At 35.7% G+C, this 25,685-nt stretch overlaps 1 protein-coding gene across 1 annotated transcript in view; it reads right to left on the bottom strand.

The window, feature by feature from the left end:
* The window catches only part of EYS (eyes shut homolog), an 863,631-nt gene that overhangs the window by 646,930 nt on the left and 191,016 nt on the right, over positions 1–25,685 (bottom strand). Inside the window, exons 11-12 of the mRNA XM_064650232.1 lie at positions 24,989–25,242; positions 15,393–15,497 (exon numbers count right to left, since the gene is read on the bottom strand). Of these exons, the coding sequence (XP_064506302.1) occupies positions 15,393–15,497; positions 24,989–25,242 (359 nt within the window). The remainder of the gene's footprint in view (positions 1–15,392; positions 15,498–24,988; positions 25,243–25,685) is intronic.

The following is a 25,685-nucleotide window of genomic DNA, read 5'->3' as shown; positions in this document are numbered from 1 at the left end:
AGATTCCAAGATGAAGCTATGAGACTCAGAAGACACAAAATGTATGTCCCAAAACATGAAGACTACAATTTATCATAGAAATACAATCAGAGATTATAGGTTATGAAAGAAAGAACATGAAGCACCATGGCAACACCACTTTTTTGTTTGTTTGTTTTAGTTTTGGCTAAAAAGCATTTTTCTTCCAAAACAATTTTTTATATTAAGATGTTTTTTCTTTTTCCCCCCAGAAAATTATGGATGAACTGAATGCAGTTTGACAGCCAAGGCAACATTTAAGCATTCTGAAGTTTTTCCAGTGATTGCAAAGCTAGAAGTTCATAAAGTATGCTCTTTTTCAAAGCCATATTCACCTTGAAAAATGCATGATTCACTGTAAATAATCAGAAAAGTCCATGTTGTTTCATCAGAGTCAAGATTTTACCTTGTTTCTCTGAGACCTCTCTAATAAGATCCCACTTCTGTAGCTGCATGCAGTTGTTGAACACTGTTATTGTATTTTTTCGCGTATAAATACTGCAATAAAACCTGTTATTTACAATATAAAAAAAAAATTCCCAACACTTAGGAGCACTACTGTGTTACTTGGTAGTCAGTAAGAAATCTCCCTTTAATATTACTAGGAATTGTGGCATTTTTGGGAGGGGAGGAGCAGGAAGGAGAAGAGAAGCAGGTATTGCAGAGTAATGATAATCTTCATTGTTTTCCATGAACTATTCTTTTGGAGCAATACTTTGAGAAAAGCAGACTTTTAAATAGGTTTCAGGTGTCTCGGAGTACAGCAGTGAAAAGCCTTTCTGACATTTGTCGTATTAATTTGAAATCAGTTAAACCATATAGTATTTTAGATGTAAAGAATAAAACTTCTAAATACCAGTTTCAACTTGACAACAGATACTTCCTCACACAACCTGATTAACTCAGTCTTATTCTTTCCACTGCTTTTAAGATTGTTCTTATGGAGGCATCTCACGTGCATTTCACTGAGTAATCAAGTTTGGTTGGTAATGACTGTTCTTTTGATGATTTGAAATACATTAATTCTTTGTAGAAAATGAATAATTAGAAGACATTTAGTGTGACTAATTATTTCTGTAGATTTCATTAAGTAGGATAAATAATTATTTAATTAATCACATGCACAGCTAGCAAGTGCAATTATCTAATCAATACACTTTCATAAATGACAGCAACATTTTAGAGATTTACACTATTTGCTGATATTCCTTCAGATGTTCTCAAAACCATTTGCCTTTATAAAAGGCAACAAGATAACTAGTGTATTCAACTTAAGTCATGATAGCTATCTTTTGCAATAGGTGTAAATCTTCCTGAAATGTAAGATTATTCTATTTTTTCTCTAAATTCTAATAAAGCTTGTTATGAAATATCAAGTTTCATTATTTCTTGAAAGTCTTGACTATTAATTTCTCCTTCTAAAGCCAGATAATACTTCATATGCAGGAATGCATACAAAAATCTACTTTTTTTAACTTGTTAAAAAGTTCTGTCCTAGTTATAAATTTATCAGATAATTAAAATTAGAAAATAGAGACTAAGAAATAGTATCTTAAGCATTTAAAGTTTATTATATTTATCCTTTATCAAATAAACTTTATATGACAATGTTCTTTGTGAAGTAAACTTTTATGTAGTGAAGCTTTTTGCATGTAAAAGACCATTAAATTCACTAATTTAAAATTCAAAAAAAGTCAAAGTCTAAAAGTGCTAGTTCTATTTATTTCATTACAGTTTGAGTTCTGATGCTTCTAATGATTGAAAAGCTTTACCATTAACTCTCCTTTCCTATCATAGTGGAGAATTCCACAGGTAACAGTTGCGCTGGTGCTGCTACTGCCTGGACTACACTGAGAGACCTTGCCAGAAATAGCCAGATGCTGCCTTTTTCGTTTTTGTAATTTTTGCCAAAGTCACGGGGTTCGCTGCTCAAACAGGGCTGAGCCTGCGAGTGACAACTATTGCTGCTGACCTTCTTACTAAGAGACCCCCCCACCACCGCTGCCCCTGCGGGTTACTGTTGCTGATTGCTGTTCTTCACAGAAGACAGGGATAGAGCTGCTGCTGCCTGCCATCTTACCATGAAGAATTATTTGCTATATTGTGTTTTTCTTCATATTTTTTTTTCTTGACTGGGTGTTCTGTGGCGGCAAGGTGGGAGAAAGCCTCTCAGCTATTTTGTCTTTGCCTGAGGAAACCATGTGGCAGATGCCATTATGTCTTTTTTTGTCCTATGGGTGAGGGGACTAGAAAAAGATTTCTACCTTTGTTGGCTTAAACTGTTTTCCTTTGTATCTTTGCACTTACTGATATTTCCTTTAGGTAATTGTTATTTTTTACTTACATCTCTTTGTATTGTCGCAGCTGGCAAGTGTCTTTTCATGCTTAACCTGGACCTAGAAATTGCAGAACTAGCTTAAAAGAGCTGGATGACTAAATTTTCCGTGAAAATTCCAGCATGAAGGAATAAACTTCTGTCTCAGTTCTCAAGTCACATCCATAATCCTTTGACTACAGTAGTCAAATTGTAAAAGTTTTGATCGAGTGGAAAGGAGGGAGATAGGAATAAGAAAATATTGGTTTAGATTTATTTTTGATTGAGCTATATGTAAGCCAAAGAAAATTTCTTACGAAAACTAAGCATGCCTTTTTCCAGAAACAAGAATTTCTAACATACAAGAACTGCTTTTGCTAACAGCTGACAAATGAAAGCGGCAGACTAAGATAACTAAGGATGCAATGCAAATAATTAGGATGTTTTTAAAAAGGGGTTTAAAATCTCTTGGAATAAAATAAAATATAACTTAAGCCTAAGAATGAGAAAAACTTATGTATTTTGAAGACATAGATTTTAGATTATAGACCGAACACTCTTGCAGATTCACAGTTTGGTCAATGGCTCTATGTCAAGGTGGAGGCTGTTGACAACTGGTGTCCCTGAAGGTTCTGTTGCCTTAGCTTCACCGGGTTGGGACCGGTGCTCTTCAATATCTTCGTCAGTGACACTGACAAAGAGATTGAGTGCACCCTCAGCAAGTTTGCAGATGACATGAAGCTGAGTAGTACAGATGGCACACTTGAGGGATGGGATGCCCTCTGGAGGGACCTGGACAAACTTGAGAATTGGGCCCACAAAACCTTATGAGGTTCAATAAGCCCAAGTACAGAGTGGCCCACCTAGTTAGAGGCAACCCCAGATATGAGTGCAGACTGGGAGAAGAACTCACTGAGAGAAGACTTGTGGAGAGGGACCTGTGGATTCTTGTGGATGAAAATTGTACATGAGCCACAGTGTGCACTCACAGTCTAGAAAGCCAACCGTAAAAAAGGCAAAAAAACCCCACCTAAATACCCAGAAGCTGAATCAAACCAGAAGTGGCCAGTAGGTCAAGGGAGGTGATTCTGCCCCTCTGTTGTACCCTCATGACACCCCACCTGCAGTACTGTGTCCTGTTCTGGGGTCCTCAATACAAGAAAGACTTGGACGTGCTGGAGTGGGTCCAGAGGAGGGCCACCAAAATAACTAGAGGGATGGACACCTTTCCTATGAAGACAGGCTGAGAGAGCTGGGGTTGTTCAGCCTGGAGAAGAGAAGGCTTTAGGGAGACCTCATTGCAGCCTTCTAGTACCTAAAGCGGGCTTATAAAAAGGAGGGAGAGGGACTTTTTATATAAGGGCAGATAGTGAAAGGACAAGGGGAGATGGTTTTAAACTGAAAGAGTCAGGTTTAGACTAGATGTTAGGAAGCAATTCTTTACGGTGAGATAGTGAGGCACTGGAACAGGTAGCCCAGAGAGATTGTGGATACCCCCCACCCCTGGAAGTGTATGGGTGTATGGATGGGGCCTTGAGCAACCTAGTCTAGTGGAAGTCGTCCCTGCCTATGGCATGGGGGTGGGAATTAGACGATCTTTAAGATCCCCTCCAACTCAAACCATTCTATGATTCTGATTCCAGTACAGCATTTAAACAATGCAAAAAAAGTTTAGGATGCTGTGTTTGGGTTTCTCAGTTAAATTAGAATAAGGGGGTAAAAAGTTTCAAAAAATGTAACTGTAGCTAGTGATGCTAAACTCTCAGTGTTCAGTTCATAGCTATAGCTGTATACCTTTACCACAGAAGTAGATAAAGCTAATCTGCTTTCACTCTGAAGAGAACTTAGAATTCTTTTATTACAGCAATGTTTGAAAGACTGAATATTTGAATAAAAAAAAATAACTAGAAAGACATAGGTGGATGGAAAAAAGTATTCTTCGCTAATAACTTCCTACATATACTTGAAGAATGGAAATAACTGGTGTAATTAACTATTTGTTGTGGTACTGGAACTAACAGTGCTACTAGAATGCTACTGCAGCTCAGCATCAGCAGAGCTAAATTTATCTCAAAGCATACAGGAATATGTAACAAATCTGTTTTACTAAAATGATAATATAATGCTTTAAGTAATCTTAATATACAATTGCATCTCATTTTAAGGAGCAAAAACAAGGAGGAAAATATATGGTAATGTGATTTGTTAATGCCAGTGGGCAGCTGAACCCAACACAACTGCTCGCTCACTACTCCACCATGGTATAAGAGAGAGAAATGAAAGAGCAAAAGTGAGAAATACTCATGGGTTTAGAAAAAGAGAGTTTAATGAGGAAAGGAAAACTGCATGCAAGTAAAGAAAACTAAGAAATTAATTCACTGGTTCTTATCACCAGTCAGATATTTAGCCATCTCCAGGGAAGCAAAGCTCCATCATGCCTAACAGTGACTTAGAAGACAAATGTTACCTACTTTCTTCTTCCCTCAGTTTTGTATGCTAAGCATGACACCAAATAGTATGGGCTGTCCCTTTGGTCAGTTGGGCTCAGCTGTCTCAGGGGAGGCTGTGGCCTCTCCCAACTCCCTGTGCAGCCCCAGCCTACGTGCCACCAGGGCAGTGTGAGAAACGAAAAGGCCTTGTTGCTGTGCAAGCACCACTTAGCAAGAAACACTGGTATGTTATCAACACTGATTTGGTCACAAATCCAAAGCACTGCACCATATGAGGTGTTATGATGAACAGTAACTCTATCCCAGCCAAAACTAATATAGATTTTAAAAAAAAAAAAGTAAAGGTTTGTTTCAGATTACAAGGAAGTTAATTCAATGACAAGGAACTTTAATGAACTTGCTTGAAAAAAAAACACTTGAATTTGTCCAAGAAGTTCAAAGAACAGCACATTTTAACTAAGTCCCAGTTAGCAAAGCTGAATAATTCTCCTGGAATTATGTGCAATCTGTACTATGCTCTGTTTCTCTCCTGGCTGATGTACAGACTCCCCATCCAGCTGTCAAAGCATGCTTTTTATTTTCTGAAAGTCCGGCTGACACAGCTGGCACAATCTGAGTTACAAGCTTAGGGAAGAAAGCTGGTAAATCCTCTCAGGGACTACTTGCAGATGGGTTATGCTCTGGATTCCTGCCTGGTAAGTAGAAAGAATAACCAGATAGCCAATTTCCTGTCTAACCGCAGTTTTTGCAAAGTAGACTGGAGAGAATAACTGTGCCTAGTTATGATGGCAGACTAGAAGTTCAAACAGTTCTTGCACTGCTAACTGCAATGGATTAATTTTTCATTGTGTAAATGATGAAAATCATGTGCCCATCAATGATAGATTTGTCACTCAAAGTTGGTCTGCAAGGATATCTTTTATCTGCAAGGATAAGTATCTTTTCCAGCCCTGTTACCAATTTCAATTTATAAACGGTAAAGAAATAAAAAACATGGCAGAGCTGCATTGTCATAGAGGAGTATAAGCAAAGTAATAAAAGAAGGCATAGAAATGATACAGACATATTCCCATGAAGTACAGTAGCTTTCATCATCCACATTCAGAAAAATAAAATATATTTTTCATTAAAAAAATACAATACTAAGGAAGACAGAAAAAAACTATGTATAGGGTAAGTAAATAAGTTTATGTGGAATTTACTGAAAGAAACATGAAATTTTTTGATGATAAAGATTCATCACCTGTAGAAAAGACAAAAGTTGGCGTACTTTCTATTTAAATGTTTCCTTGATAAAGTACATACAGATCCTTTTTCATCAACTTATGGCTTTGTTTGTTAAATCAAATAAATTTTCATAAGCAATTTTGATTATTAACATGAACAATCATAAATATATATGCATATACTTAAAAATGAGTTTTATGTTTGTACAAATATGGTTTTATCATTGATATGTAACTTGAATGTCTAGGTATAAAAAAATCCACAAAGCCCAAACTGAAACTGTACATGGGCCCAAGGATGTTTATATTGAACTTGTTCAAGAAAAATGTCAGTAAGATGCAGTCAATGGCTCAGTGTCCAAGTTGAGACCAATGACGAAGGGCATTTCTCAGGGGTCGGTATTGGGACCAGCATTGTTTAACATCTTTGTTAGCAGTAGGACAATGGGATTGCATGCACCCTCAGCAACTTTGCTGACAGCATCAATCTGTGTGGTGCAGTTGACACACTGCAGGGAAGGCATGCCATCCAGGGGGACCTTGACAAGTTTGAGAGGTAGGTCTGTGTGAACCTCATGAAGTTCAAAATGCCAAATGCAAGATCCTTCCCCTGGGTCAGGGCAGTCCCAAGCACAAATACAAGCTGAGTGGAGAATGATTTGTAAGAAGCCTTACAGGGGGTGTTGGTTGACAAGAAGCTCAACATGACCCAGTAATGAGTACTTACACCCCAAAAAGCCAATCGTTACATGGACTGCATCATAAGAAATGTGGCCAGCAGGTCAAGGAAGGTGATTCTCTCACTCCACTCTGCTTTCATGAGACTCCATCTGGAGTATTGAGGCCTGAGGCCCTCAACATAAGAAGGACATGGGCCTGTTGGAAGAAGTCCAGAGGAGGGCCACTGGAGCACCTGTCCTATGAAGACAGGACGAGTGCATGGTGGGTGTTCAGCCTGGAAAAGAGGAGGCTTTGAGGAGACATTAGAGCAGCCTTTTGGTGCCTGAAGGGTGTCTACGAGAAAGCTGGAGAAGGACTTTTTACAAGTACATACTTGTAAAAGGACAAGGGGAAATAGATTCAAACTGAAAGAGGGTAGGTTTAGTTTAGATATTAAGAAGAAATTCTTTACTATAAGGGGGGGTGAGGTACTTGAACTGGTTGTCCAGAGAAGTTGTGAATACTCCATCCCTGGAAGTGTTCAAGGCCAGGTTGGATAGGAAAACCTTGTCCAGTGGAAAGTGTCTCTGCAGGAGTGCTGGAAGTAGATGATCTTTTTGATTCCTTCCAATCCAGTGATTCTGTGAAGATACTATGTTTTTAAAAATGTCTTCACCAAAGAAAAACATACCCAGGTACACAGTGCAGAGATGAACAGGTTGTCTAAGGTGTACAGGCTATTTAAGAAATGACAAAAAGAAGAGCAGTTGATATAACATTCTAAAATTAAAGAAAATGAAAATATTTTGTTGAAGACTCAATTAACCTTGTGAAGGGATCCCAGTTTAATCATGTAGATCATCATTAAATTTGACTGTAACTAGGATCATAAGTAAAGCTGCCCTTAGCTTTTGTATGCTCTAGTAAACCCCAGTGACATGCACAGGTGCTATTTTCTTAAGAAACAGATGTGCCAAATTGATCACTGATGGCCTTTATAGTATCGCTAATTTCATCAGCATTGATTTATTGTCATTAAAGTGAACTGTGTGAATCTGGTCTCGGGACTTTCTGGTTTTGTTTGGACTGAATACCTGACTTGAGGGCTGCCTATTGAGGTTGGATGCAACAACTGACAAATAATGTGGGCAGCCTAGACTATAATTTGGCTGCAGCAAAACCATGCTATTAATTAGTTTAAATTTTTATTTTAAATTGTGAGAGGCATAACATATGCAGGTAGTGTGCAGTTTTCCTCAAACACTGTCACTGTACTTCCACAATTCAGGCAGTAGCTTCACTTTTTTGGTCCTGAGTTATTTTTTAAAAAGGACTGCAAATTATGTTGAACTTCATAAAATTGTGTGGTAGCTTTTGTGAGGTTTCATTTTATTGAAGTTTTTAATGGTGCCATATTAAAGCTTATTTTCACTATTTATATGGACTGCAATTCTGCCCTTATCCTGCTACACATAACACCCTTCATGTTATTTCTCTGATGATTCACATTTAGTTATATATGCACATATTCTGCTTGTCCTTTTCAGACAATGTCCTTAATCCAGACAATGGATTAAAATAAACAATTGTGCTTTATTAAAGTAGATGAAGCCTTTTTGGAACCTTAAAGGTATAATGTGAATATCAGAAAACTATATGAATTAAAAAAAAATCTCCAAAATTCAGTTGTAAAGATGGACAAATAACATCAGAATAACACTGAGACCTCTGTCTACTTTTACTGCAATGTTTCTAGTCACAGAGAAAATCACTTCATCTGGGATTCATCTCATCTATCTTCAGCTATCTAAAACTTCATTTTCTGAATGTAAGTTCTCTCAGTTAAAGCTCTGGTACGTGAGACTGGTACCTCTTTCCAGCAAAATGTTCATCTCGCGTGTATCAATTTTGTCTCTACAACTACAAAATAGGGAAAGCAATCCTTAATATATCAAACCATTTCCAATTTTCTTTACAACAGTGATAATTGCCCTTAAAACAAAAAAACAAACAAAACCTATTGAACTCTCTCATATTAATGCTGATGCTACCATAAAATGAAAACACGTACATAATGAAGGTTACATAATTGTTTCTAATATAAATCAGGCATCATGGACTCTACTATAATACAAATAGAAAAATACTTTCTGTCGTGTTTCATCTGACCTTTTTATATGGATGAAAGAGAAATATATATCGATTGAAATAACATACAATGAAAGTGATGAGTAGCTCAGGAGTAATGCAGAAATGGGTTTTTTAAATCCAAAAAGGGAGGTTGTCATGGAAACAGCTGGGTTAGATATCTTTTTGTTGCTACAATTTTATTCAGCTGCTGCTTATCTTTTAAGTTATTTTAAAAAATTAATCTTTCTGAAGTCACTCAGGATTTTATTTTTCTCAAAACAAGGTGCTATGTTTAGAACTTTTCAGATGTAAAGCAAAGTCTAATGGCATATTCATCTACACTGAAACATACAAAAATAAAATCTTCCATTTTACTCCTACTCTCATCCAGCTGAAAGACTAAAAGAAAAAGGTGAGTAAAACAGTGAGTCACTCCCTCAATAAAAGGCTACCATGGCACTCCACACAATGTTTTACCTAGAGTGAACTAAATGAAAAAGAAAACCTGTAAAAAGAGTCTCTCCTAATTTGAAGTGCTTAATTCTACATTAATAAACCAGGGGATCTGAAAAGATCAGTTAACAGAGTTCATCTACAAGAGTAATTAAAAACAAAGTTGAAAATTAAAACAAATAAATAAATACCGGGTAAATCATAAAAGGAACACAAGTACTCAGTAACAAAGTAAAGAAAAATTCTTGCTAACGAGCCTGCCTGCAAGAAACATAAATTTAATTAGTCCATATAAACATACTTGCAACAAATAAGCGTTTCTAAATATTAGTCATCTTAGAGAAAAAAAAAGTGAAATATCAAAGGGAGAAGAATGGAAAGGGCAACAAGTGCCATTTCTTCAGAAAATAACCTGAAGCAAGCATTTTAAAACAAACTTTGAAGGAAAAAAAAAAAAGGAAGAAATTAATAATGTTTCAATGAGCAATATAAATAGCCAAAATGAAAAAAAATAAACACGAGGGACTAATAAAAATGATCTGAAGACTGAGCCACATAAAAGAAGAAGAATGTACAAAGAAACTGCAAGTCAGTAAAATATATAGGCAATGAATCCACGGGTTTTGAAAATGTACATGTTATTTCTTGAAACAAGAGCAGATCTAACACTCTCCATGGGTACTTTTTTCTCTACTAAAAATGCTGATTCACTGATAGGTAAAATGTTTTGTGGACACATTAATCTTAACAAATCTTGGAGCACAACAAAGGTTCAAATAATGTCCTCCAGGCCTTCCTCATCAGTTATCTGCCCTTCAGTTTTCTTGATAGACTCTGTGAAGAATTACATTCACTCTGTATTGAGCCAAAACCATGTTAGCTCCAATATCACATATTAAATCTAATATCATATACTAGCTGTATCACCACTGAAATTTTCTCTGCCATTGGTTCCATTGATGAAGATGGATTTATGTTGCCCATTTATTAGACTGAATTCAGAATACAAATTAATCAATACTGATCAGTCCCTGTGTTTCTAATGAAAAAGATCACATGGGGATGGTGAGTGATGGCAAAAAATTGTGCCTGTCATGTTTTCCTCAGTATTTTTCGTTCTGACTGGAGGTTTTCTCTGCTCCAAGTAAAGAGGCTGCAGTTTCTTCTGATCAAATTGATGAAAAACATCTTACCAGATGGTATTATTTAACACTGGAAGACTTCTTGCTGTGTTGGAACACAGATTTCAGACTCTTTGGAATTCCTTGCTTTTCTAGTGCCGTCTTCCAGGCATAGCTGCTATAGGTGCAGCATTTGTCTCTATCACAGTTCTGAGCAGAAGGTTTGTTTAGGACTTTTAGACCCTGCTTATAGGGCTTATGGTGCTTTCCCCATATTTTAAGAATCTTATTAAAAATTCCTTATGTTAATTTTATCAATTAATAACCTGAATTTATAGAACTTTCTTGCTACAAAAGTAATCCTTTGGTGCAAGACAGACTTGAGGAGGTTAACGTAGTGAAAGTTCCTATTTTTTTTTCTTACATCTGCTGATTCACAACACTGGTGCTTGTGGGTGTGTGGTGGGTTCAGCTTGGATGGCTTCCAGACTCCCACCTAGCTAGTTGCTTTCTTATTCCCCCTCCTCAGCAGGATGGGGGGAAAAAAAAAGATGAAAAATCTCATTGCTTAAGATAAAGACAGTGAGATCACTTACTAGTGAGAATCATGGGATAAACAAACTCAACTTGGAGAAAATAAATTTAAATTATTGTCAATTAAAAATAGAGTAGGATAGTGCAAAACAAAGCAAAAACTAAAACATTTTCCACTTGACCTACCCTGCGTCTCTTTTTCTCAGTCTCAATTTCACTCTTTTATTACTGCCTTATCTACATCCTCCCACCAAATGGCACAGGAGAAAGGGGAATGAGGGTTGAAGTCAGCCCACAACAGCTCTCTTCTGCTGCTCCTTCCCTCTCACACTTTCACTAATCCAATGTGGGTCTTTCCCACATTCTGCATTCCTTCTGGATAAAATTGTTCAAGCACGGGGCATCTCTAGGGATGCCGTCCTTCATGGAAAGACTACTCCTGCTTGGGATTCCTCTCCACAAACTACAGCCTGCTCCAGTGTGGGTTTCTATAGGCTGCAATTTCCTCCAGCTCTGTCCTCCAGGACACATACACCTGCTCTGGCTGCAGCTGGAAATCTGCTCCACCATGGACCCTTGTGGGCTGCAGGTCTCACCATGGTCTTCTTCACAAGCTTCAGGGGTATCTCTGCTCTGGTGCTGGAAGCACCTTGTCCCCCTTTTTCTTCACTGACTTTGGTGGCTGCAGAGCTGTTTCTCACATTCTTTCTGCACTGCTCTCTCTCACACATTTCTGTGTAGTGTTTTACCTTTCCTTAAATATATTTTCTCCATGATGCCCCCCCTCGGCTGTGGCCTCTGACGTGCCCTGTGCTGAGTGGGTTGGAGCCATCTGGAACTGGCTTTGTCCGGCACAGGGCAGTCCCGGTCTGTCCTCACAGACCCTCCTGTGGACCCCGCTGTCAGCAGCTTGCTGTGAACACCTAAGACAACCAAATCCTTTAAACCATGCTGTTCTAGATATCTGAAACACAACTTGGGGCTCAATTATTTCATTTAACTCTTTCAGTTTAGGTCTAATGATAAGTTCCAATGTCACAAGCCTTTCTCCATAAAGACTGGAAATTTGCCTGTGCACAAGAAACTTCTGTGTCTGGAGGTGCTGGTCATGTAGTGTCAATGTCAAGTCTGTCCACAATGGTCCATATATTGAGTGGGAAGTAGAGATCACTTTTCCAGAAGCTACTCTTTTAGGAAGGTATAGGTATAGAAATATACACCTTTCAGATATGTATACATTCATATATATATACATATATATACAGATAAAGGTATATAGATAAACAAATGGTGTTGAGGTAGTATGTTCTATGTCCCAGAAAAGAAAGACCTATAAAAGGACACAGTCTTAACATTATTTAAAAAAAAATCCCTTAAAAAATTCACTGTTGATAATCATACACCATAATCAACCAACACTGTTCATCAGGTAAATGGAAATAGTATTATCTAAAATGCTAAAGTGCAAAAGTAATGCTTGTAAAATCTCCTGTATAAGGTCATCAGAATATGTCAGTAAGCTATATTATTATAAAATTACTTTCCTGTTAAACACTTTCAAAAGATAGTTACAATGTTCACCTGAAAGACACGTCTTCTACACAGAAAAAAAAGGAGCTACATAATTATTTCATACAATATCTAAAGACATTGTCTGATTCTATTTGATCCATTTGTATATTACTCTTTCTTAGCTTGAGATGCAAAAGATGATTGTGCTCTGCCACAAAAATCCACAAAAGTGGACCCAGAAGAGTCCATATAGCTTTTGATACTTTTCGATGGATGGGCTTCTTATGGTGTGATAACAAAATTAGTGTATAGAACAGGGACATTAAAAAGAACAAAACCAAACATGCAAAAAGAAAAAAACAAAAACAAAAACAAAAACCAAACAAACAAAAAACCCAAAACAAAACAAATTGCTTAAAAGGAAAGAATTTACTCTAGTTATCTATTTTTATGTCAGGTTTCCAGCGATGCCAGGATACATTTATGGGAATTAATGATCTGTATGATTAAATGATCTCATTTCATCCTATTTAGTGACAATATCAACAGCAGGATGGAATACTGAAATAATTTCTAAGAAATATCTTGGCTTTACTGTAGAGAACATAATGAATTATTTTTAAAGCTGTGAAAAGGAGATTTGTCATATAAAAATAACAGTTCAAGAATTAAAATTGACCACATGTTAAGACATTGAACTACTTGAAAGTGACTAAGAAAGCACAAGATGTATTTTCATAAAATTGGCACATGCAATGAAATGTATATATTTAGATTTGCTAAATAGATATAGTTCTGATTTCTTAACAGGAAGAGAAATCATACTACTCAAGGATGAAGGAACTATACATGTTTGAAAACTGAAACAACTTAACTGTGTTATCTTTTGAAGTGATACTTTTGTTAGAACTGAGCTAGTAGTAAAATTATCCAACATTATAATGTCGCAACTTGTGTTTTCAGGCAATTTACAGACATTACTTAATCATTACAATGTATTTGTGACATGGTTACATTTGTTTATCTACACCTTCACCCAGAGACTATGAACTGCGATATTAGTTAATTTACCCAAGGGCACAAATGGAATCCATATCACATTTAGATTAAAATTCCCCTCTTTTCAGCTCATTGTTAGGTATGCACATCACTACGCAATTTTCTCCCTCTTTAATTCAGTTTGCTATTATATTAGTAATGGAACTGCAAATTGTAATACAGCAAGTGTTAACCCTTTTCAAAAATAACTGATCATTTCTACAGATAACTCCTGATTCACTGTGAATTTTTTTGATCATTTGACTGATGATGTAAAAGAACCACTGCTATTCACAGCATTTTATTAGAGTCAATAGAATGAAACTCATAATTTCTACTGTATGTGTCCATTACATAAACTTCATTGTTCCAGATGATATGCACACACTGAGAATTATAACAAAGATTAATTGGATAAGAAAAAGTTTACAGCCTGACTTTTCTTTAAAGAAAGAGGCACAAACGATCTACTAAGACAATGTCACAACAATTTTCTTTCCTATCACTGACACGCAGTGCATGAAAGAGATCTCCTCTCACATCTGTGAAAGGAGGTGCAGAATGCTTCTGTTTAAAAATCCGCTATGGGCAAAAGTTTTAGGAACAAGAGTTAAACACGTGAGAATCTCAGAAGAACAAAGGAGATAATGTCTGTGTTAATGTTTTCTTACAACCCTTATTCAGTGAAACGCTTGACATGCTTACATTTGCCCCAATGAAGCAACAAACTTGAAAGCATCACCTTACCTTTGAAGATATCACTCAGTATTGTCTTCAGTTCCCAACTCAGTGGAATACCACCCTCAAAGAATTTAAGGATCTCTTGATATTAACTATATTAAAGTCCTCTTTAAATCAGTTGTTCTAGTTGAGAAGGATGGCTGGAGACCTGTATTTCAGTACTCTGACATTTCCAGGTTTTACTGATCACCATCAGTATCTTTGAAACACCACAGTACAGTATAAAATTAATTTTTCTGATGTTATTTTCCATATTAACAATGAGCTTATAAACGCATGTCAAAACAAAAACCTTTTCATAATTTATCAGTATTTTCTCATCTATATTTATGAATGAACTAGCAGTTGCAAAATCTCTACCCCAGGTTTTTTTTGCCACAATGTTTAATAAAAATGGAGAAAGCTGACTATCCAAGTCAAAGGATTTGTATGGTCAAGAATTCTTAGCCCAGCCTCTTCTATATTTTCTTAGTCAATATACAATGATATGCAAAATCCCAGATTAAACAGAGTATATATAACTAGCAAAGCAAAATCTTCAACATTATATATCTTTCTCCCTTAATTTTGATTGGTCCTTTTACTTTGTTCTTATTTCACTGGCCACCTGGCCTGATCCATCTTGGATGTCCCTTATATCCTCTACCATATCTTCCACCCTTATACAATACTTTGAATACTTAAAATGCCACAAAGTACACATGCTCAGGTACACATGACCAGATTGAGGTCATACAAACATTAAAGCAGTGTTCAGTTCTTTTAGGTATAAATAATTTGACTAGCAGAATAGGATTTCAAAGACCAAGATTTTGTATGTTTGCTCAATTTCTACATTTTGCTGCCTAAACCCTACATTTTTTGAAAGAACGTGTTGCTATAAGGTGTCTGTACAAATAGGCACTAAATAATTGAACTCTCCAGTTCTGTCATATTTCTTTAGCAGGCTGTTTGAGTACTACAAGTACTTTTTAATCTATGTGGTTTATTATTTAAAAGAATTCATTATGATGAATTCAAAAAATAAGAGAAAAAATTTATTTTTATTAGTCTGGATAACTAGCTCTGTACCTTTCAAAATGTAAGCAGAATGCTATCACTGTATAAGGCTTTATAGCACTGGAGTAGCAGATGTGGAAGTCACACAACCACACTATTCCAAACTAGCAATTGAATAAAAAGTATAAATACTTACCAAATGGACAATTGCATTTGAAGCCCCTTATGTCCTCTTCACAGGTTCCTCCATTCCAACAGGGTCTGTCTAGACATTCATTCACATGAACAGAACATGTTTCTCCTGAAAGTTTGAATTAAAAAAAAAAGAAAAAAGGCTGTGAGTTGTCATAGTCTATGTGCTGACCCCACTGGCCAAGGTACACTTATTGAGTACACAGGACTACTGATAGACATCCTGTATGTCAAGAATTTTTCTCCTTCATTGGTTACAAGACAGTCCATTTTGACAGGCAAAGTTGGAAGTGTGACAATCAGGAAAAAATGCTTTCTTACTGAGGTTATGCATACTTTTGGAGTTTTTTCCATTATGCAAAATTACTGTATTCAAGAAATTTTTGTCCAGTTTTGTGAATAATTTTCTCTCATGCCTTTAAAAAAGAATTGTGAAGTATGACTGCATATGAAAATGTGGCCAACACTAATTTACACAGTGATGTGTAATAGTACAGTTCAGCCTATGTTCTAAAGCAAGTTGTCGGTCCTGTTATATTAGACATTTCTCTTTCTTTGTTTAATACAAAGAAGGAGGGTGATCAAATCACTAAAGAACACTTAATGAGGAAAAATGCAAATGAGAGAGGATGAAATAATTAAGAGCAAAGATGGTATAGTGAAATGTAGATTTGTAATATACAAAAGGGGTTGCTTTGATTTGTAACAGAAGAAGCTATTTCCAGCCACAGGAATATGGAGGCAAATCATGTTCAGTAGCTATGACAGGTCAGCAGTGTACAAAGCATGCTGAGCTTTCTGTGAACCGCAAAGCAGAAGATAAAAGGAAAAAAAAAGCCAAAATTCCTCTGAATTCTTTGCACTGTGGAAACTATTTGGTCTCCTATCTGCAGCACACATACATGCCCTCTCTGAGAATCATATGAATGAAGACAGTCAGCTGTTAAGTCTGTATTTTCTGAATCTACTAGATACAAAAGGCCACCGTTGGAGAAGCCCATAGTAACACCAAGATTCTCTTGCACACTTAAACTTATGACAGGATGGTTTCTATTAGGGTTTTTTCCTACTTCTAAACATCTCTTCGTTTTCTGTAAGACTTCAAGATACATGGATGAAAACGGTGAGACAAAAGCTTAGTCCAGGGAGAGTTCAGGTAACTCAGTAAACTAAAAAGCTATCTGCTAGGAGCAGCTGCTGAGTGCTGCTTAATGTATGCCATGGCACCAGTGAGGATTACAGATGGCAAGGACTGACCAAAATATAAATTCATTTCTCAGTTCTTAAATTTTTTAAAGAATTTTCTCTGAAGTGCTGATAAGGTAGTAGCACTATGTGCAGTCTTTATGATCTCATTCTGATAATTTGCATTCCTTATGCTTTCTAGTTCAGGTCCCTGATTATGGTGGATGTCTTTTGAGGAAGATAAATAAAAATGCATTGGTATCTGTTTTCTTCTGGGTAGACAGGTGGAGAGTTTCCTCTAAAATTAATTATCTGGTCACAAGCCATGGGTAAGTTGAAGCATGTGCTAGAAAACCTCCTTGAAACACACTTTTTCACCTCCCTTGAATTGTTAAAGGTGTAAAGCAAATGCAATTTTAGGGGAAATGTTGGAATGAGATCATCCTCATTTACTGACAATATCCAAGGTTTGTTAACATCTTATTGCCTTTTTGTGAAGCTATCTCTGCTTTCTTTCTGAATCTGAGGCAGCAAAGGTATCTTTTGAAACTGAACAGTACCATAATTTTAATACATGACTGCAGCAGGTATAGCTACAATTCCTTGTGAACTGTTATCATCTGTCTTCTTTGATTTTCATTTCTTTTGGGCATAGGAAATAGGGTATGGCATTCAGCAGGAAAATGAGTCAACTATACGCACAATTCTGACTATGGATCTATACTTTAAAACTGAGGTTTTAGGGTGAAATTCAGTTCCCTAACTGTCAATACCTAATGCAATATAGGATGTCCTGTATTCAGTCTTGAGAAAATAGTCCTTACGGGACGAAATGGACAATAAGCAGAGACAGTTGCAAAAGTTTTATAAAAGTTCAATAGAATGGTCATTCAGGCTGTAAATCCTGATGAGATGGTAGGAAATAAAACAAAGGAACAAAGACACAGAGAGTAGTGGGATATTCTGGAGTATTCTCAATAAAGAACAAAAAATTAGTCTGTAGTGGGCAAGGTGAACCCTTTGAGAAAATCAAAATCGAAATGGCACCTGATCAAAAGGTTAATTCTGTGGCTATGTTTTGACATAGAAGCAATTACAAGCCACCTCATCTGAGTTATCAAGCACTGAGAATACCTTTCTTATAACTAATGAATATATTTGTGAAAAACACTGCCTGATTTACAAGTTGTGCTAGCTAACAGTACTCACAGACTGATTTAGAAAGATAACCAAACTTTCTGAAATATTTCAGCTGTTAACACATTAAACATAGATAGTTCACTGTTTTTATTCCTGACAAACCCGCAGTATTTTTGACACAGACAGCTAAGACTTTAGTCTCTATGTATCTCTACTACCATTCCTTCAGCATCTCTTCTGTTTTATGTCTAATTTAGCTATCTAGCCACTGGAAAATGTACTATTTACAGATATGAAAAAATGATATTATTTTTCATCTAAAAGTTAACAGTGCAGTTTTGGTAATTCTGTACATCTCAGAAGAGGCTAGGAGAATAACATATTTTTCCTGTGAACCATGTTAAAACTTGGAGAAGCCTTCATGTTTTAGTGCAATTTCTGCCAATCAAATACACACGTAGTGAAAATAAAGGTAATTGCCTTTTGTGTACTGGAGACAATGATTAGCTCTTCTGATTATGTGTTATAACTTGAAGTGCCATTAAATCGATAGTTGCACCTGACAAAAGGCATATCTCAAAACTTCTTACAAACAGTTACTATGGGAATTTAAGAATTCATGTCCTCAGAGTACAAAGGTAATATATGGACAGTATTTAAAAATATTTCAAGAGAGAATCAAAGAATCTATGAAGCTACTGTGAGATCATATTTTCTGAGTATTCAAGACATGAAAAAAGCTGGACAGATACAAAGAAGCCTTTTATGTTTTCAGTATGCAGCTCATCTCAACTAGGCATTTGAAATGTATGATGAGAATCTCCTTTTAACATCAGATAATCATTAATTGGCTACAAATTACTTTCAACACAAAAATATGTTAATATAAATATTTTGTGGGCTTACACTTTTAAGGGTAACATTAATACAACACATCTGAACATAATTACTAGTAAAATATTATTTAATAAATCATAGCTTAAGGTCTGAATTCTTAAACACTTTACAGGGATCATGTCACCAGATTCTGAAATACAAAGAGAATGTAAAAAATTACCACAAGCCAAGTCTTCTACTATTAACTCTATAGCATATTTTACGCTGCGTAAAATTGCAGTGTTCTTAAAATATGTAACAGGAAATTATAGGAAAGTCTGTCACTCTTGCAAATTGCATTGCCTGATCTTTAGAAGCAACATTTTCTGCCAACACACTGATGATACACAAGACATTTTCTACAGGAATACAAAAGCCTTGAGAAGAGCCTAAGGACTGAGTAAGTGCATGCTAAAAAAAATAGCAGAGATGTTTTGTCCTCCACCAATATTACTGATATCACTTACTCTGTTTAAAATAATCATGCTATTTTAGCAAATGGAGAGATTCCAAAGTTCTCAGGTAAATATAACTGGAGATCAAAGTGTAAAAAAAAAACCCATTGCTTTTCATAAGTCTAATGGATGAAGTCTCATTGAATTCATTCAAAAGTGCAACTTTGTAAGATCATTATTTTGAAAGTTTGCACCTTTCAGTGGTTCACACTTTATTTCTGCTTAACTTAAAGACATTAACTTCATACTTTATCCGAACTTGTGGAACTATTGTTTGATTTTGTATAATATTCACAAAACTGAGTTTTGTTTTGATATCAGAATAAGTTTAATTTCATACCATTCTCAAATAAAATATTCAGACATTAGAATAAAAATTAAATAATTTGAGAGGTTATTTTCATAATGTAATACACATTATATTTAAAGTAGCTATTATAAAGTGCCATCACTACTATAACATCTCTGTCTGAATCACAAAACACATGCAAAAATATAAAAATTGCATGTTCACAAAGTTTCTTTTAAATACTTTTTGTACCAACTTTTGTTTTATAGGCAAAATGGAACATAAAGTTTGATGATGCAAAAGCAGGCAGAATGACCACAATTGAGAAAAGGATGTTAAAGAATATATTTTTTAAATAAAACTCCTCACTTGAGGTTATATTCAAGACATAAAATGAATCTTTCTATTCCGAGATCAGATGAAAAGCAGGTGATTTAAAATTCTACTTAATGTAAACTTAATGAAGTACTGCTGAAAAAAACCAAATCACCAAAAAACTGAACCGCGAGGGTTTGCAAAGTTCAACTACTATCCAAAGCATTAACAATTTATTTGAGGATTGTCTTTGCAACATTCCTGCCTTACAGTCCACATTTTGTAAAATGTGCATAAGTATAAACCATTCCAGTCATGTACCTGATAACAAAGTGTGTAATTTTGTTGCTTGCTAAGCAACATAAGTTATTCTGTCAGATAAGACAGGTATCACCCTGAGTAATGTTTCAGCTTACTTTGCAGAAAATGCAGTTATGAAAAAGCAAGATGGGTGTTCCAGCTGTGGCTTTTGTGAACTTGACAGATATTTCCCTTTCTCAACTTTGTTGTTCTACACACTTGATTGTTTTTTTTTCTTTTCTTCAAGATCTTTTCTGTGTAACATATTGTAGTAGTTAAAAATCCAAAACAAATTTAATTTTTATTTACCTCATACAGTGTAATCCTTTCTGTGAACACTTATTACAGATTGAAAGCGATTTATATGAGGTGTTAAACCATTCCACTGGCTTAGCATCTATGAAAGAGTTTTAACTCAGAGAAAGCATGTGACTCTTCAAATCTAAACTGCCAAGAGTCCAGCTCATCTCTCTCCATGGGATTACATTGTACATCTGACAAGCAGGCTACACTGGCACAATGTGCCAGCAATAATCACTCTTCCCCAGAAGAAGCCAGCCAGAACTCCTTCAGAAGCTGCACTGCCCAATACCCTGAGCCACACACCCAGCCCAGGCTTGTTGTAAAACCAATTAATAACGTACTGAAAGTACCAACACTCAAATACTTGCATAGATGGACTTCAAATTTTACATGGACTTCTCCTATGTATTTGTGGAATAAAAAAAGCAAAAACAAAGCAAAGAAATTTAAAGAAATTGAAGGATTTCAAAAAGCCCATATAACATTTTCCTCTTTTGGACAAAAAGAGGAATACTGATGAGCATCACATATAGCATATATTAATGTCAAACCCAAAAAGTCACTAGGAAGGCCTACATTAGTGATGAGCTTCAATACTGTTGTTACTTTCACATGGCTAAAGCAATGATAGATCAATATCTTGCTATGTGGGATACAGTATATATTCAGAATAAAAATATTTCCCAAATTTAACTGTACATTATATAGATACAAACCCTCAAGAGAAACCAATGAGGTAATATTGTCTATCTGCTTTGAGTTCTCAGTAGCTGCCTTCACATTTTTGTGGGCATCTAAACAGAAGAGTTTTAATGTAGGATGCGTTAGGACAAATACAGCTTTTTTTCCCCCTGAAAAATTCCAAGATCTTCCTTTAAACTAGAAATAAGCACAGTGGTATTTGTTTAGAAATACCAGTCATCATGAAAGCTGGAATTATTTGGTGCTGAACATTGATGTATTGAGATAGTTAACACAAAGATACAGAAGAAAGGATAGACTGGGAATTTTTCTGAAGGTGAGCAGCACTATGTTATGTCTGAAAAACTGAGCCAGAATTAGGTGATATACAGTCATCACTTAATCAAAAGTTAAAGAAGTTATTTACTCAATTTTTATAATTGTATTCCAAACTTCCAAGTTTGAACATGGATGAAATTCTCTTATAGGCAGTGGAGAGGGCACCAGGCATATACCAAATGTCTCCATATTAAAGTTTCCATCACAAGTATCATTTACAGTTTGAAAGGAAAGACTGTGGTATATGATGTTACAAAGCATTTGTTTTTATTATGAAAATACCCAAGCCTCGCATTTTTTTATGAACTTGTTTTTAAAAAAAATCAAATCCATTGCACTGCCTAAGGGGTCCCTAGCTAATAGAATGCAAAGTTTCTGAGGAATGTTGATAGACATCAGATTGATCAATCAACTAGACAAAGTAGTCAGATATGAGTTTGTTTAGCATTTTGCTTCTGAAATAAAAACTGATTCTAATGTTATATCAAAGAGAACACAGGGATTCATTTAATAGCAGGAGAGACATCAAGTCACCTCCCACCTAATAAGTGGGAAGTTATTTACAATATCTATGAATCCTAATGCACAGAGTATGATAGTTCCACAAATACATACAGAGTACTGAGCAACAATAATTTCCATTTTACTCTTTAGCTTATTCAGTATTTACTATTTCATCTGAAAGTGAATTTACTATTTATGAAGAAAAATTAAGTACATCTGGATATGTTAGAATGCTGAATTACAGAGAAACAACATAACAAACACACACATACAAATGAGATAAGAATAAATGTGAGGTTTTTAGTATTACACTGGGATACTAATCACTGATTCATAACATGAAGTTATGACCAAACTTTAAATCTATTTTGTACTGGAAAATATCCTAGGATCATAAACCATAGAGACTCTGAAAATAGAATTTCTATGGTACTGATAATATTTTTGTAAGTTTAAACAGACTTTTATTAATTGTTTACAGCTTAAAATCAGAATTTAATATATTCAGTACATGTGGTAATGAGTTACAATTAATGAGTAATATTGTGACATTTTTCTTTAAATTTACTGTGGTGGAAATACTATTATATAATACCTCATTGTGTGAGAAAATAAAGGGTTTTTTTTAAAAAAGATTTTTTCAGTAATATGTAATTCATCGTGGCTGGGCTTCATGAACGAAGATTTGGGAAGCGCTCTACCCACATTTGCTACAAACGCGCTGGTGGCTAAAAAGGCCAATACGAGATAGACAAGTCCTGTTGCAAAAGGCACAGCAGAAAGACTCCTTAGGTGGTATCGACAAGACACGATTCTTTCTGCCTTGTCTTTTCTCCTTGAGAGTGACCCTGTGTGCGTTCTCAAAACAAGCAGCAGCGTTATAGATAGTGTGTCTCCAGACCTCCCGACTGGAGGCCAGAGTAATATGTAATTATATCACTTATGTAAGCAAGTTGTGCCAGGGGAGCTTTAGAGTGGATATTTGGAAAAAATTCTTCAGTAGAAGGGTGTTCAGGTGCTGGAATAGGCTGCCCAGGAAAGTGGTTGAATCGCCACCCCTGGAAACTGTTCAAAAGATATGTGGATGTGGCACTTGGGGATAATGTTTAGCTGTGAACGTGGTGGTGGTATCTTAATATTTGGACCCAGTGATCTTAGAGATCTTTTTCAACTTCAATCATTATAAAATTCTATGATGCTATGATTTTTGGGTGCATCCCATCAGGGTTCATGGACAAATATATATTCAGTTTGCCTAAGTATTTCCTCTCCTGAGTCTCATCCATCAAGGGTGTGTCTTCCTTGCTTCAGACTTTTTCTCTGGTTTCAGGTTGTTGGATTATTGAAGGACAGCCTCACCAGCACAGACTGAAGCAAAGGTGGCATTCAGTACCCAAACTTCTCCATGTCCAGTCTCATCAAGGTTCTATCTCATTGAGCAGTGGGACTACATTCTCTCTTCCCTTTGTCACATACATGCTTACAGAAGCCCTTCTTGGTGTATTTCACATCCTTGTCATACTCAACAGCATCTGGGCTTTGACTTTCCTAAACTAATTGCTGCATTCTCAGATAGTGTCTCTATTTCCTGCCAGGTTACCTGTCCTTGCTCCTGTCCTCTGTATGTTTCCTTTTTTGTGTTTGAATTTGGCCACGAGTTCCTTGATCATTCCTACAGGCCTCCTGGTATTTTTGCCTGCTCGTTGAGATGAACTGCTCGTGATCTTAGTAGTCATAGAGTTTCCTGGACCCTTCTTCTTCTAAGCAGATCTTATACTCCACTCTATTGTAGAAGATATGTGGGTGGTTGAAGTTCCCCACGAAGTCCAGCAAAGTACAAAATAAGGGTTGAGGTTTCAGCAGCAAAATGGAAATATATTATGTTAGATTTTGCACAGGTGAGCCAAGTATGTTTTTTTCACTTTTAGTCAGACGTAGTTGTGCTATCTTGCTGGAATTTAAGCCACTCCTGGGACATTCCTTTGTTTTGTTGCACATTTACTAATAAATAAGCATGAACAGGAAATAACACCTTTTAATAAATGTCATTCAAATTGCAAAGAAATTATATACTCAAATTGAGGACAACAAACCTGCCAGTGTATACTTCCATAAATGTGTATATATATATATAAAGGAACATAAACATACTCCAAATTAAAAATATTAATGATAAAATGCTAAAAGCTAGCCAGAATTTATAATGAAAAAAGATCAGTAAAGTTATAATTACTTAATAGTTCAGCACTTTGGCAGTGACCCAGAAAGATCCAAATACATGTCGAACATCTCATGGGTTTAACTGGGACAGACTAAATCTAGTACTACATGCACTGTCTGAATTGGAGCAAAGGCCCTCAGCAGTTTGAAAGAGTAAGCTGTAAATTAATGATTAGTTAGTACAAACGACACTATAAATAATATACTATTTATTTTTTTCTTCGTTAATGATAGCATATCATAGATTATCAACATAGAAGCATTCAGGGCATTGATAACTGTGCTCAATGATATAGACTGAAGGCTGGAGATGCAACACTTCAGTATTGCCGGATACAAAATTATTTTCTGCCTCTCACATATAGTCTGAATATCAGTATTATTAACACAAAGCCAAAAATTAGTATAAAAAGGAATCATGCTATCGGTTTTGTAGGATTCGTCTAATGCAATACCGAAATTTACAGCCCATCTCTCCCTAGAAAAGATGTCTAAGACAGGCAGATGCCCTATCTCCAGCATATAGAAGAGGAGTCACTCAAATATAGCTGTTTATATCCTACACATGCAGACGGATGATGCTGCTGATCTCATTCCTCCTCATGCTTAGATTTTCCTGTTCTGTACCAAAGCATTAGTTCTTATTAGCCTATATATTACTAAAGCCATGACATAAGACTGCATAACTGTGAAAATAAAAAAATACAATTAAAATTTTGTTTTGGAACTTGATAAATTTTTTTTGCTAACAGCAGCAAAGCTAAAGCTCAGAATTGTACGTTTAGTGAAGGGAAGGTCAGCTGAGGAACAATTAGGAGACACAATCTAAGAATTTAAATGCTAATTCAGTTAAAACTCCTGTATATCATACAACCATGAAAATATATTCATATATATATACATCTCTGTTATTAAACAATTATATAAACATTGCTTACATAAAATGGGACATTCCCATCTGTAATACAAGACACTTCAAAAGATAAAACTTACCTTTGAACCCAGCAGTACAATGACAAGAAAAGTGGCCACTTAAATCCATACAAGTAGCTCCGTTTTTGCAAGGTGAACTTAAGCATTCATTAATTTCAACTTCACAGAAGGGACCTTCATATCCGGGCACACAATTACAGCTGTAATTATGCAAGTGGTCCTGGCAGAATCCGTATTCAGAGCACTGATTTCCAATGCAATTGTCTATATCAAGTTCACAATATGTGCCAGTGTAGCCAAGGGGACATATGCACCTGTTATTGAAATGAGAAAACAGGAGAGGAGAGGCGAGGCGAGGTGAGATGAGGAGAGGGGAAAAGCACCCCCAGAATCACCAGCCTGGAATATAATGGTCCATAATGGCTATATTGTTAACAATATTCTCACTTTGAATCACTCACAGATGAATCACTTTTTTTTTCTATCTTTTTTCTTTACCTTTAGTTAGTCACTAAATAAACTCATTTCACATAGACTGCTAGCAATAATTAAATGAAGCCAAACAATATGGAAAATCTTAGCTATTTACATAGGACAAACTAGCAGCTCTGTAACTTTTAATATTTAGCTTCAAACGAAAATATTAGAATAAAAAACTCATAAATATGCACATTATGCATTTTAATTATTTTTTTTCTGAAAAAATAATTAGTTACTTCCTAAAATATCAGTATGAAGAAACAATATTAGATTCTAT

This window comes from Pseudopipra pipra, chromosome 3 (assembly GCF_036250125.1).
Source record: "Pseudopipra pipra isolate bDixPip1 chromosome 3, bDixPip1.hap1, whole genome shotgun sequence".
NCBI classification, from domain to species: Eukaryota; Metazoa; Chordata; class Aves; order Passeriformes; family Pipridae; genus Pseudopipra; species Pseudopipra pipra.
The sequence above is the reverse complement of the archived record's forward strand: the minus strand, read 5'-3'. Positions and strand labels throughout refer to the sequence as shown.